The sequence below is a fragment of the Amphiprion ocellaris genome, chromosome 12, assembly GCF_022539595.1.
Source record: "Amphiprion ocellaris isolate individual 3 ecotype Okinawa chromosome 12, ASM2253959v1, whole genome shotgun sequence".
NCBI lineage: Eukaryota > Metazoa > Chordata > Actinopteri > Pomacentridae > Amphiprion > Amphiprion ocellaris.
In genome coordinates, this window is record NC_072777.1 from 13296249 (window position 1) to 13310962 (window position 14714).

The following is a 14714-nucleotide window of genomic DNA, read 5'->3' on the forward strand; positions in this document are numbered from 1 at the left end:
TCCTCTTTCATTCAGTTTCTTTAACATTCTTGTTCAAACATGTAAAATTACTCCAATATTACAACTATTCATTATGCAGCACAGAGTAGTTTTAAACTTAAGAAAAAGGAAAGAACAATTTGCATGTGAAGAAGAAGCGTTAAAGTTGCGCAAAAGGAGAGTAAACTTTTTATCGGAGAATGAGATTGCTAAAGATACAGTAATTATTATGGCTGTAATTTTGAAATGTTATTTCTGTTTCTGTTTCCAGAGGACGTCAGACTGCAGCTCCAGGTACAGCACATCCACACCTCCAACCTCTCTCACCTCCCCCCCTCCAAGCTTCCTCGCTGTGCTTCTCCCCTCTCTCCTCTCTCCTCTACCTCCCCCTCTCGCTCTCCCTCCATGCTTTCCCCCCTCGCCGCCCCCTTCTTTCCCTCATGGTCTTCCCTCTCCTCCTCTTCCCCACCCTCCTCCTCCTCCTCTTCCTCTTTCCCCCTCCTTTCCCTCTTGCTCTTCCCTTTCCTCTTCCTCCTCCTCCTCCCACTGTCTCTCCTCCTCCTCCTCCCATCTCTCCTCCTCCCCCTGTCTCTCCTCCTCCTTCTCCCCCTGTCTCCTCTTCCTCCTCTTCCCCTATACTCTCCTATCTCCTCCTGGTCCTCCTCCCCCTCCCCCTCTTGCTTCCGCATCCCTCCCTCCTACCTCACTCCTCTCCCTCCCTTCTTCTCTCCTCTGTCCTCCTCCCCCTCCTCCTCATCCTCTCACTCTTCTTTTTCTCCCATTCCTCCCTCACTCTTTCCTCCCTCCTCCTCTTCCTCTGCTCCTTCTCCTCCTCTCCCGGATCCTCCTCCAGAGCCACTGTAAATGCAGTCTCTAAGGTAATAGTTAATAAGTGTACACGTTTTAAATATACAATTAAAATGTTTCTTTTGCATCCATAAAGCTCAGAAAGCACAATCAAAACTATGACCTTTTAGTGCGGTTGCACTTTTTGACCACTTGGGGGCTCTGTAATTATTTCTCAGTCGATCTCTGTTTCTTCTTGTTTTGTTATTTTTTGATTCACATGCGGTCAGTATACCACCAGTACTGAAGTTAAGGTTTCCTCCCTGCTGTCTACAAGTGGACAGAGTGGGTGGTGTAGGACTTTTCCAGGCAAAGCAGCCATTCAAGCTAAGCCTCCCATTGATTACAGCAGGCAAAGTGTTCTACGGTGTTATAAAGTATCGAAATAAACAGTGCAAGGAACGAGTGTCACGCGTGATCAATGGGCGGCATAGCCACTGACCGGGCGCTGGGTTCTCAGGATTTTGGAGGACAAGAACAAGCTCTTCTCCCTTCGGAGGCTCCCTCCACTCTCCTCCTCGTGTTCTTCCCACGAAAGTTTTTCTGTTGAGTGGGCTCCTGACAAACCTGCAGGAGCGCCTCCTCTCAGAGCTACTAATCGTTCTGTGAGTTTGTGTCAACAGAAGCCCCGGCTGCTAGGGAGGCCCACTTTGGCTTCTCGGGCCACTACCAAGCCTGGTGCGAAGGAAGTGGGTCCGGTTCCAAAGTGGGTGAGGAACATACGGGCCAGAGGCAACGTGGCTGCCCACAAGGTAAGAGGACTGCTGGACCTGTTACTAGCCAACCTCAAGGTAAGAAGGGTCGCTAACCTTGAGTTTAGTCCAATTTAATACGAGTTTTATTTTAAAGATTTTAGCAATGCTGTGATTTCCTGGATGTGGTCGATCAGATTTTATTGAAATGAGTGTGTTGTGATGTCTGATCGATCTATTCCAGCTTTATTTGAATGAATTTGATATATTTTTAGTTTGAATGCTGTGATTTCCTGGATGCGATCTGATCAGATTTTATTGAAATGAGTGTGTTGTGATTATGTCTGATCAGATCTATTCCAACTTTATTTGAATGAACTGTCTTAGATTGGGTTTAGTGTGATTCTTTGAGCTCGTTTCTTGTCGGTGGGACTCTGGTCAGGGGGCCTGTAAAAGGTGTGAGTGGATCTGGGGGGGATCGTGTGAAAGATCCAGCGGTCCCCCCCTTACAGTGAAGCTCCACTCAAAAGGTGAAGAGGATGCAGACATCATGTGACGGAGGAGGAACATGTGTCTGTATCCCACCCTGGACCCACAGTGGAGTCCACAGCGACAAAGATCAGAGTTCAGGAGTCACTGATTTCTTTGGAATAGGGCTGCAGCTATTGATTAATTTAGTAATCGAGTATTCTGGAAATTAATCGAGTAATTGGATTCCGCGCTTGGTGTCCTGGTGGAACATCTGCGGTGCGGTGTACTATAGTATTCAACTTAAACTCAAAGCCATGGGAACCCGACAACAAAAGACAATGAATAACTTGCTCAAAAAGGAGTGAGAAGAAATCGAAGCTTATCTAATCCCACCCCTTCTCCTTACACAAATGACTGTAAATCTAAATCTAAATCTATTCTTCCTGCTTCTTCCAAAAAATACCATTACTACACTTAATAATACCATGTACAAACAATAAAAATAATAATAACAATAATAATAATGAACATGATTTGTAATAAATATACACCAATATGTTCAATTACATTTATATATAAGGACCTAACAATAGCAAAACACAACAGAAAGAAAAGGCCCAACTAATAATACACATAAATAAATAAAGACTGTTTAATGTGATGGAAGTCATAGTTTTGGTTCTCTGACTTGTGACTTTATTGTTTTGGTTCACTCTTACCAAGAAACAGTCAAGCAAGTGTAGGCCAGAGACACAGAGCTATAAGAGAAAAAAGAAGAGTGAGTATTGGACTCATCAGATGGACACTAAGACAACTCAAAATTTAAAAAAAAAACAAAAAAACAAAAAAAACAACAAACAAATGTTTACTAACAACATGAACTCTATGGTATGATGATGTGTCAAAGTTTCCAAAAAGTTAGCTACAAATATGAACAGTACAGTGAAAATAATGTTGGTTAGAAGCAGGAGGTGCTGTTAGATCATATCAATATGAATTGTCTCAAAGTGTGTGACGGCTCTTCTGTTGTTCCCCTCAGTGGCTGGCTGATGACCATCACCTTCTTCAGCACCAACATCGGCTCAGCTGTGGTTATGCTGATTCCCACCGTCATGTTCACTGCGGTGGCTGTGCTCTCCTTCATCGACCTCACAAAGGTGACCCAGAAATTTCTACCTCTGTTGATGTTTCAGCTTCCTCTGTCTCGATCTGCAGCGTATTTCATGTTGCTGTGAGGTAAGTCTGAATAGTCATGTTAGCAGTGTCAGCATGCCCACTCGCTCTTTCTTTCAGATTATTTCTTGCTCTTTTACGGAAGGCTCACCTGAACATTTTGCAGACTTAGTGTTTACACCATAGACTGCGTTGACTGGTACACGGTTCACACATACAGCCTCATTCTGGAATCCGCTGCATGTGTGTCAAAAGCTTCAATACTGTTTACAGTGTATAGCATGGCTGATACTGGCTTACTGTGTTTATATGAGTGTTTTTAATAATTTCAGCTTGAATTGCTTCAGTTGTTTACTATCAAATGCTTATTACTGTCATTTTCATTTGTTTTTGTTGTATGTCTCAGCAAAATGCTGGTCCAGGTTCGGTACTGCCAACAGCAGAAGTATGTGAAGGTGGATGATGTCGATGGACAGTTGGATTTCATGCGGTTCCATGAAAAAGGTTTGTTTTTAAAATTTGGACTTAAGAGGGAATTCTTTTTATGTAGGGGATTTTATCCAAGTCTGTTTAATCATACAGTGGTGGATTAGTGTATTGAATGTGAAATCATTTGTGAAGTAAGAACAGTGCTGGCTTAAAAGGTGCACTCAGATGTATCTTATCTTTTCCAGTCATCGAGAGATTTTGCCTGCCACCTGATGCAAAAGTAGTGTACAAATATGCGACAGGGACAGAAGCTGATGAAGACATTTTCAGTGACCTTGTCAGCCAAGGCAGTGTGGTTCTAACAGTTTTCTCAAATGATGGTGAGAAATGTAAAGGGGTCAATGACACGAGGCAATCCAGTGTCAAATGGTGTAACCTGTATTCTTTTTTTCTCAAATCTATCAGTCTACAGAATAATACATTTGGAGTATAATGTGGAATTAATGTAATTCACTTTTGCAATGCAACAACAATGCAAAACCCTTAGCCACATCACCTTTTCTACACCACACAGAACAAAGTTGTTTTTTTTTCTTCTAGAGTTTTCCGATTGCTCCTTGTCCTCTCCATCTGAGTGGTCTGACTCGAGCTTCAGTTCAAGTACAAGTGCATCAACTATACTTCTAGATGAGGTCCCTAGGAAGAAATCAAGAATTGAAGGCACAATTAATGCAGCATCTGCTAAAAAGGTTGCAACAAAGCTCAGTTCTCACAGATTTCTTTAAATGTCAACATTTGTTATTCTGTTTATCACAATTTTTGGCTTCTTTCTTTTTTTCCTGAAGTTGATCGAAGCTGTACTTGGAACCAGTTCAGGTGGTGAAGAGGTCCTCGAAGAATATCACACAACACAAACTCTTACAGATGCTACCAGAAGAAAACTGGTCAATATAATAGTGGCCCACATGATTGATAAACACGGGTAAATGTGTTGTATTTGTGTACACTCTTAAAAACAAAAAAAGAAAAACAAGTAACTCCTTGGCCATTACAAAAATAATGTCAATTTAATCTCTCTTCTCAGGCACCTCCCCACCAAAGCTGTTAGAGAAGAGTACGCTCTTGGGATAGTGACGGTGTTCCCGTCCCTCAAAGACCCATGCTCCAAGAAAGGCTACGTATGTATAGTCATTATTGTACTCTTTGTTGACATAATTTTTATGTTTTGGGTTGTTGGGTTCGGGGGACATTTGAATTCTGAGATTTCTTATGAGTGACAACACATTAATTGTGAATGTATTTCCATTTTAGGAACACTTCTATGATGCTGCAAGCAGCACAGGATACATTTCTTGGCATCTGAAGACAATCCAGAGAAAGATTCGACGAGGATCTGCACCTCCAAATAGCTGCACTGGCTTTTCTCGAGGAGGAGGTAACACAACTGCAAACTGGTCACCTTTGGCTACAGTCACCTTTTTTATGTCAACCAGTGTAGTAGAAGTGAATGAAGAGGGTTTTAGTTTTATATGTTGTCACCTTTTTCACTACTCTAGAGTTTGTAGGTCTGACATAAGGAAGTAACTGTCCACAAACTAGATAAATGTTCTCATTAACATTTTCTTGTACCTACTGTAATTATATTATTCTGTTTGCATTTACCTATCTGATCTGCAACTAGGGCTTATTTTCTTTAAAGTGTGTGTTGGGTTCTTTTCTTCAGGGGGCCCTAATTTCCAAAGATCCATTGTTGTTGAGAAGCAGCTTGACGGAGATGCTTGCCAGGAGGCCATCTCTTTGCTCAACCATACAACAGACTCTTCCTTAATTCTCCAAAAGATGAGAGAGACCTTTCAGTATCGTCAGAACCTTATCAATGACCCTGACAAAAGTCTTGATATCCTGTCCATCTTTCCAAGATTCCTGGATACAAAAGGATTGGTAAGTATGCAGTGGTCTGTTGAGAATGACTTGAAATTTTGTGCTGAATGTGGTAGTAGTATATTTTCTTTCTCATAGGTGAATCAAGACTTCACTCTCCTGTTTGATGATGAGGTATCCACCAGGCTGCTTCAGAAATGGGATCCGGTCTTCAGGTGTAACGTCATCAAAGAGGCCAAGCAGCTCACCTCAACACCAGAGCTGCATCAATTGGTGCAGTCAGCAGAGAGTCCACCAGGAAGTGATGAGGCAACAAGTGAGTTTTGCTCTATAGAATTTGCTATAGGCAGTTACAGTCCAATACTCTATTAATAAAGACCAATTGATTTTTTTTAACTTCATTTCTTTTGTTCTGTGTAAATCAAATTATTTTTTTATGAATAAGAAAAAAGGTGAATGACTTACAAGATCATGAAGTATACTGCCTACTAGTTAGTGTGAATGCTTAAGGTCAGTCGTTAGTTGATAATTAATAGTAAAATCTAAATCATTAAAATCACCATGGCAACACTTGAGGGCAGGTGTTTTAAATCAGATTATTAGGGGCATATATTAGTCTCTCAGCTATTGCTTCACCACCAACTTCCTTTAGCTGTGAGTTTACAATTTATTGCAGCACATTTCAACTCTAAACATGTAGGATTTTCAAAATTTTCTTCAGCCTTTTCAACATTGTAACTGCTTTTAGCCCTTTTCAAACCATTCCTTTTACAGCTTTATGCTTTTAATCATTGCTGCAGCAGTGGCGTTGAGCCTTCAGCATTCACATGCTTTCTACAGGAAAATGCTCTTTATTCTAATCTCGTTTTAACTGAAAATCTCAAAGAATTCAAAGAATACATTTCTAAGTATTTGCAGTTAATTCATTCTTGTCTGTTCTTTGTCTATAGCTTATGATAAAGAGATGGCCTCCCTTTTGTTGCTGTTATATCTCCTTCCGCCGCCACCAGGGGGACCGAAGTCTCCAAAAATCAGCGCCTGTGATGCAGTTGAGAAACTTGTTGTCTTTCACAAGGTAATTTAATATTTACTAATTTTTATCATGTGTAAAAGTGGCAAAGAGGTGGATGAAACAAATTGTAGGCGAGTTTACTTAAACATAGGATGTTTGTATTCATTTCTGTAATGCTATTTTCTCTGACTTACTCCTGTGTCTAATGTCCAATGTCCTTGTGTAAACCCCAGTCTTGCTGTAGTTTGGAAGAGCCTCTTCGGAATCACCAGGGCCAGTAGCCATATCTCCTAGCTGTTGGTCGCCAGAAGAGGAACATCGACAGCTTCTACATCTCCATGGACAAGCGTCTCATCCCTTGCCAGGCAAACTGCTCCCTTGGGGCATTTGATGAGCTTTTTAAAGCTCATTTTGTGTTCAATGTGTCTTATGATGGGGCGCGTGTGAATTTCTACACCTTTCTGCAGACAACAATTTATAATATAGATATGGGAAAAATGAAGGAGTCACCAAGAGTTCGAGACATGAGAGCCAAACTCCTTAACCAGGAAATACTTGTCACAACCCTGAGTTAAAGGCAAGGCAATCTCTTGAAGGCATTGTGAGCAAAATGCTGACATGTTTTTTGTGTAAGAAAGTTTATCCCAGCAGTCAGCAGTTAATTTCACATTTAAGAAGTGAACAAGGTTATTATCCTGGACCTAAGTATAAGTTGTTTTGTTGTCAACCAAGCTGCAGGCTTCAGTTTCAAACTTATGCAGGCTTTAGGAAGCACCTCAGTATCGTTCACAGCAATGTTGAGCAAATTGTTCAAACTTCAGGTGTTGCTTGTTCCTCTAGTGATCCAGTTTCACATGCTTTGGAGGACCAGTTTAATTCCACAAATCCTCCTCAAAGTCCATCCAGTGTTCTTCCAGTGTTTAATTCTTCCCATGTTCCAGAGAGCAGTGTTTCAGGACTTAACAGGGATTTATCCAAAGAAATGTGTGCATCCATCGTGGCCAAACTACAGGGTAATGGCATTTCTAACAGTTTGGTATCTTCACTTGTAGGAGATTTGGAGGAATTAACAAGTGAGCTTACTCAGAAGTGAAGCAGGCCATTATTTCTGCTTTACCCACAACTGACCCCAACATATCTGTTATAAATGAATGTTTTGAAAAATTGGAAAACCCTTTCACTCATCTGAATACAGAATGGAAACGAAATAAATACTTGAACCTAAAATGGGGCATTGTAGAGCCTAGAGAAATAGCACTTGGAGTGTGATATGACACCAGGTGTAATCAGAAATCCAGTACTTATGATCAAGTACCTGTAAAAGATACTTTTATATATGTACCTATTCTGGAATCTTTGAAGTTTATGTGCAGAAATCCGGAGATTTGTGTTTTCCTGAAGAGAGAGTGTAGGTCAGAGCCTGATGCTTATCATGACTTTTGTGATGGAAATTACTTTAAAACTCACCACGTTTTGAGCCAAAAGACATGCATTACAAATTCAGCTATACTATGATGATTTTGAAACAGCCCTTGGCTCAAAACGTGGAATTCACAAAATTGGCTGCATTTATTTCATTGTAAGAAACCTACCTCCAAAGTTTAATTCCATTTTGATGAACATTCATTTAGTATCACTTTTCCACACACCAAATCTGCAGAAGTATGGTTTTGATGTTATACTGGAACCACTGATAAATGATGTGAAACAACTGGAAAGCCAAGGACTAAGTCTTCCATTTTCTGATGAGCCAGTATATGGTACAATCTCACAGATCACTGGAGATAATCTGGGGATGCACTCAATTCTTGGTTTTAACGAGTCATTCAGTAGCCGTCATTTCTGTCGCCTTTGTTTGGTTGAGAAAGATGATTGTCAAACGGTGTACACTGAGGATGATCCTAAAGTGATTATTCGTGGAAAAGATATGTTTGACATGCATTGCCAGTCTCTTAAGGAAAATCTTCAGTTGAAGTCACTGTATGGTTTGAAAAGAAATTCTGCACTCAATTCATTACAGTATTTCCATGTTTGCAGTAACTACTCATTTGATATAATGCACGACCTTCTTGAAGGTGTTGCTCAGTATGAGATCAAATTGCTATTTGAATATCTCATAGAACACTTCATATCAGAACAGAACTTGCTTTCTAGGATTTATGGTTTTGACTATGGTTTTTTAGAGCGAAAAAACCGCCCCACTAAAATCATATTGGATCGTGCTGGCAATGGCATTGGCTTGAACTCCATCCAGACATCATGTCTCGTGAAAAACATCCCACTTTAGTTTGGTGACATAATTCCTGCAGGGAACAGACACTGGGAATTATTACTACTGTAACTTCAAATAATGAACATCGTTTTTTCACCTTCTTTCACTCTGGGTATGACCGTGTATTTAAAGAATCTGATTGTTGACCACCACAAACTATTTAAGCACTTGTATCCACACAGAAAATTGATACCCAAGCATCACTTGATGATTCATTACCCATCTTCTATTAGGAAAATTGGCCCATTGTTGTTTGTCTGGTCTATGAGGTTCGAGGCTAAACATAAGTTGTTTAAAGGTTATTTCAAAAATTTCAAAAACATAACCAAATCACTCACTAAAAGGCATCGGATGGCCATTGCTTATCACTGGGAAACCTTCACTCTTAAACAGAAGGAATATGGGCCAATTAAATCATTTTCTTTGAGAGATGAAAATGTGGTCAACAGTGAAATGCTTGACATGTTGTCAAAAGATGTTTTCTCAACAAGTTGGGTTAAAGTTGATGGTGTAGAGCACAGAGCTGGACTTGTTGTTTGCAGTTTATTGGAGGAAGACATGCCAGTCTTTTGTCAAATACTTGATGTACTTCTAGTTGAAGATGACATTTTTTTATTGACACACAAGCTATTTACAGAGAACTTTGATGAACATCACCATGCGTTCAAAGTATTACGAAGAAGGTGGCGCTGGCTATGGCGACACGCAGCAGCAGTGTGAGAGGTGTCCGTTTGTTGGCTGTGTTTAAGTGTGGTTTTTAAGTGTTTTTATTAACTCTTTTAACCACTTGTGGAGGATAATGTCGGCAGGGAATCATCCCAGTTTGGGGGGCATTCTCTTCATTTTAACACTTTTATTCCACTTTTTACTTGGAGTATGTGAGAGTGGAAAACCTCACCAGTATAGCCGCGACTTCCTACTTTTGCTCCGTGACTCGGGGTTGGGCACCGTGGATCCCTCGACAGCTGTTCCCCCGGAGATCGGCCGGCTGAATCCCTTCACGGAAAACCGGAGCAGGTCGGACGGGCCGAGGCGTGCGAGGAAAAGGGGGAAACGCGGCGGACTGCGACAGAGGCTCAAGCGGCAGGGCCATCGTCGGATACCTCTACCCACTGTCATCCTGGCTAATGTTCAGTCGCTCCGGAATAAGGTGGATGAGCTTCAGGGTAACGTCAAGTATTTGGCAGAGTACAGGGACGCATGTATCCTGGCCCTCACGGAGACCTGGCTTAAGGAGCAAGATCCACAGTCAGCGCTGGAGATTGATGGATTTGGAGTTCCCTTCCGCCTTGATAGAGACCCCGCAGTGACCGGCAAGTCACTCGGCGGGGGTGTGTGTCTCTACGTCAATAAAAACTGGTGTAATACGGTGATTGTCAGGGAGACACTGTGCACCAAAGACATGAAACCATTGTTCCGTATCCCTGCAACCGTTTTATCTTCCCAGGCAATTTCCACAGTTATTTATTACTGTTGTTTATGTTCACCCGAAGGCTAATGCTGATGTAGCAACTCAAGCTATGCTAAAGACAGTGCAGCAGCTGCAGGGGTTAGCGCCGGACGCACCGTGCTTTATTTTGGGTGATTTCAATCACTGCAAACCATCAAAGTTCTTGGCTAGTTTTTATCAATATGTGACGTGTCCCACTCGACATGCAAAGTGTCTGGACCTTTGTTTTGGATCCATAAAAGGAGCATATAAGTCCTTCAGCAGAGCTCCACTCGGTACGTCCGATCATAATATGGTCTATTTGGTTCCGTCCTACAAATCCATCCTGAAGAGGAACAAGCCGGAGAGAAGATTGGTTCCGGTTTGGTCAGAGGAATCAATCCACTGCCTCCAGGACTGCTTCCACAATACGGACTGGGATTTGTTCACAAATGTTTGCGAAGATACTGATGAATTAACTGATGTTGTTTCATCATATGTTTCTTTTTGTGAGGCCTCCATTATTCCACAGAAAGAAATTTTCCTCTACCCCAATAATAAGCCATGGGTGACCAAAAGTGTCAAAACTGTGATTAATCAGAGAAGCATTTGTTTCACTCAGGGTGACACTGCTCGATATAGGGAGCTTCAAAAACAGCTAAAAAAGGAGCTAAAACTTGCCAAACGTAGATATAAGGACAAGGTTGAGAGCATGCTAAGGACAGGCAGCTCTCGGTCTGCACGGGACGGGGTCAAATCCATGATGGGGATGCAATTCAGGAAGAGCCATGTCTCCTTTAATGGAAGGTCTGATCTGGTGCTCTCAAATGAAGTGAACAACTTTTACAGCCGTTTTAACAACTGTGATTTTAGCGAGGAATTGTCAGTTTTTACAAATGTTGGCCCCTCACAAAATAATGCTGTTGACAGGTGCAAGGTGTGTAAAATTTCCCGTGGAACCAAGGAAAGAAAAAGCCCTGGCCCAGATGGCATTGGAGGGCGTGTTCTTAAGAACTGTGCTGATCAGCTGGCAGATATATTTACTTTCATTTTTTCAATGTCCCTCCAACTGCATAAGGTCCCGTTAATTTGGAAGAATTCCATTATTGTCCCAGTTTCCAAGTCTGCATCCGCCAAATCACTAAATGATTTTAGACCTGTGGCATTAACTTCTCTTGTTATGAAGTCATTTGAAAAAATTGTCAAGGAGACACTTATGACCTGTGTTCAAGAGAACCTGGACCCACTGCAGTTCGCTTACAGGTCAGGCAGAGGTGTTGAAGATGCATTAGCCACCCTTTTAAATCTTGTCTCATCTTGAGGGAACCAAGACTTTTGCCCATCTTTTATTTATTGACTTTTCATCTGCTTTTAACTGTATACAGCCACACATTTTAGCAGTAAGATTAAGGGACTTCCATTGCATTGATCCTGGTCTAATAGCTTGGCTAATGGATTTTTTAACACGAAGACCACAACGTGTGAGCATCAATGGTGTTTTGTCAGACACCCTCGTCTCCTCCACTTGATCACCTCAGGGCTGTGTCCTTTCTCCTTTACTGTTTGTTTTATACACGAACGAGTGCCGGAGCCAGCATGTGGGGCCTCACATTCTGAAATTTGCGGATGATTCAGTGATTGTGTCCTTGCTGAGTAGTGACAACTCTGACCATGGCCCTGTACTGAAGGAATTCACTGACTGGTGTTCCACATCCCTTATGCACGTCAATGTGTCTACAACTAAAGAGATGTTTATAGACTTTAGGAAACATCAGTCAGTCCCCCCTGCTCTTGTCATCGAGGATCAAGCCGTCGAGCTGGTCCATACTTATAAATATCTTGGCATTAATATTGACGACAAGCTGTCTTTTGTCTTTCATGTTGATGCTGTTTGTAGGAAGGTGCACCAACGCATGTATTTTTATAGGAAATTGCAGAGTTTTAAGGTTGATAGTACTTTCATGAAAATGTTTTATTCTTGTTTTATTGAGTCTGTCTTAACTTTTTCTTTTATCTGCTGGTACGGCTTACTTTCACTTAAAAACAAAAACAAATTACAGGGTATAGTGAGAGTATGCAGCAAAATTGCAGGTATTAACCTCAACAATCTCTCTGATGTATATAAGCTCAGAACCCTAAATAAGGCCCACACACTCCTCACTGACCAGAGCCACCCCTTGGTTGGTGAGTTTGTGCTGCTCCTGTCAGGCCGCAGGTACATCCTGCCAAGATGCAGGACAAATAGACTCAAGCATTCTTTTGTCCCTGCTGCAATTGTCCTGCTAAACAAGTGACTGACTAATACGTTCATCCTATTTATTGTTGTCGTCTGTGCTTTATGTAACTGGTACTCCGCGATTGTTGTTGACTTTTGTTCTGCTGACTGTAGAGTGATTTGCCCCACGGGGACAATAAAAGATTCCTTGATCCTTGATCCTTGAACAGAAGAAAGGTGTGTAGTAAAAACAACTGAACTTAAATGTCACAAACCCTTTGATATTCAAAGCTCATATTGAGCTACAGATGAAAGTTTGTACATTATACCTTCATTTATTATGTTTTAATTGACTGCATGGGAGAAAAGCGTCAAAATAAATGTTTTTGAAAATTTACTTTTCTTGGAATTATTTCATTGTCAATTATGTCATTTTAATTATTATTTAAGTTATATTAAATTATTACATAGCTATTGGAGATTAGAACTACCTAAATTAAAAGTAGTTATTTTTCAAATTGTTTAGTGTTAATTTAACTCAGTTTAGTGAGTTAAAAAGGAACTCTGACATAGTGTTAATGATAAATCCCTTAGTGTTAATTTAACCCAGTTTGGTGAGTTAAAGAAGTAAATCTGGGAAAAACGTTTACAAACATACTCCCACTTCTTTCGTTCAATACGTGAGTCACGAGCAGCGTGACATTGAGCAGGTTTACACTCTGTGCTTGTGTTGATGCTGTGTGTGTGTGTGTGTGTGTGTGTGTGTGTGTGTGTGTGTGTGTGTGTGTGTGTGTGTGTGTGTGTGTGTGTGTGTGTGTGTGTGTGTGTGTGTGTGTGTGTGTGTGTGTGTGTGTGTGCAGGCCCTTCAGCAGCAGTTTCAGCAGAGCCAGAGTAATTGGTTTGTAGTTCAACGCCAGCTGAAGGAACTGACGAGTGAAAACTGTGACCTGAGGAGGAAACGCTCAGCTGTGCCACAGTGCCGTGCAGTGGCCGGCAGATGTACTGCACCTGCTGCGCACCAGGATCCACAGACAGAGGTAAAATACACTCAGTGATTCTTGTCTGATGTGTCGTTTGAATCAATGCATTAATCAGCATGTACATTTTCAGTTTGTAAATATGGGAAATGAGTCACTCATGAAGTAACACAACAACAAGCAAAAAAAAATTGCATTTGGAATTTAGACATTTTTAAGTGCTATTATTGTTTTGTGGTTGGTGTCTATAATGTGACACAGCATTTATACATATGAAACTGAAATTTTGTATACTTGTGGACAACAAATGTGGGAACAGGTAACATAAAACATTTGAACATTTATACAATCAATAGCTAAACAGGTTCACTGTAAAAAAAAAAAAATCAAAAAATCCTGTGGAATTTTCAAAAATTAATTTCAAATAATTGTGCCCTTAAGTGTCCATTTTTAACTTTTAAAACAGATCATTTATACCTTTACATCCAATGCTAAGAGTGTCTTCTTCAACCTCATCCTCAGCAGGTTCTGGGAATTTTTTCTTTTTGCTCCTGTCATATTTTTACTCACTGTGAGATAATTTTTCACTTTAAAGCAATGTAAAGTCCTGTATCTCTATTGCCATTTACACATTTTTAAAAACAAAATGTAGAACAAGAAAAGCACTCAGAGAGCACAGTACTCCACCAAGGCTGCTCAGTCATATCATTTCCAATGGCTGAAATTTTGAAAACAATTGTGGCAGAAATCAGAGCACCGTAGAATGTAGCCTATTAGTATAGATATACCCTCAAACAAAATGACCTTGTGCTGAGCACAGGCATGTTTTATGCATGTGTACATTATGTATATGTTATACATACCGAATCACATGACCCAAATATGTAGCAGACGGCGGGAATTGATGGGACTCGGAAACACCCCCACAATTTAATCAATTGTTCCTTGTATCATTTCTGACAGATAAGTCCTGATAAGTTCTTTGTCAATTTGTAGTAAGATCACAATCATGTGATCATCATTAGACAGCTGACGTAGTGTTCACCTGTTGTCATAGTTACAGTGACACATCTCACTATACAGAAATCTTTAACAAATCTGTGGATCCAGACTATAAGCCACATCAATCCAATCCATTGCCAATATCTAATCAGTTGGTCCTTGTGTCGTTTCTGACTTTCTCTGAAAATTTCATCCAAATCCGTTTTTAAGTAATGTTGCTATCAGACAGACAAACGCCGAGGTTCCTTGGTGGAATAATGAAGTGATTTAGATAAAATATCACAACATAAGCTTTGGTTTTGGTTAATTTTTCCAACAGGTCACACATACTTAGTT

At 40.7% G+C, this 14714-nt stretch overlaps 1 protein-coding gene across 1 annotated transcript; it reads left to right on the forward strand.

Annotated features, from left to right (window-relative positions):
• Positions 1-1039: 1039 nt before the first annotated feature.
• Positions 1040-12796, forward strand: LOC111565451 (uncharacterized). Its single transcript, XM_035946085.2, has 12 exons — positions 1040-1577; positions 3028-3224; positions 3568-3665; positions 3836-3970; positions 4191-4339; positions 4436-4572; positions 4675-4768; positions 4902-5025; positions 5314-5531; positions 5610-5787; positions 6422-6546; positions 6717-12796. The coding sequence occupies exons 3-12, from the start codon at positions 3572-3574 to the stop codon at positions 6762-6764; spliced, it is 1302 nt and encodes a 433-aa protein (XP_035801978.2). The 5' UTR covers positions 1040-1577; positions 3028-3224; positions 3568-3571; the 3' UTR covers positions 6765-12796.
• The last annotated feature ends 1918 nt before the right edge of the window (positions 12797-14714 follow it).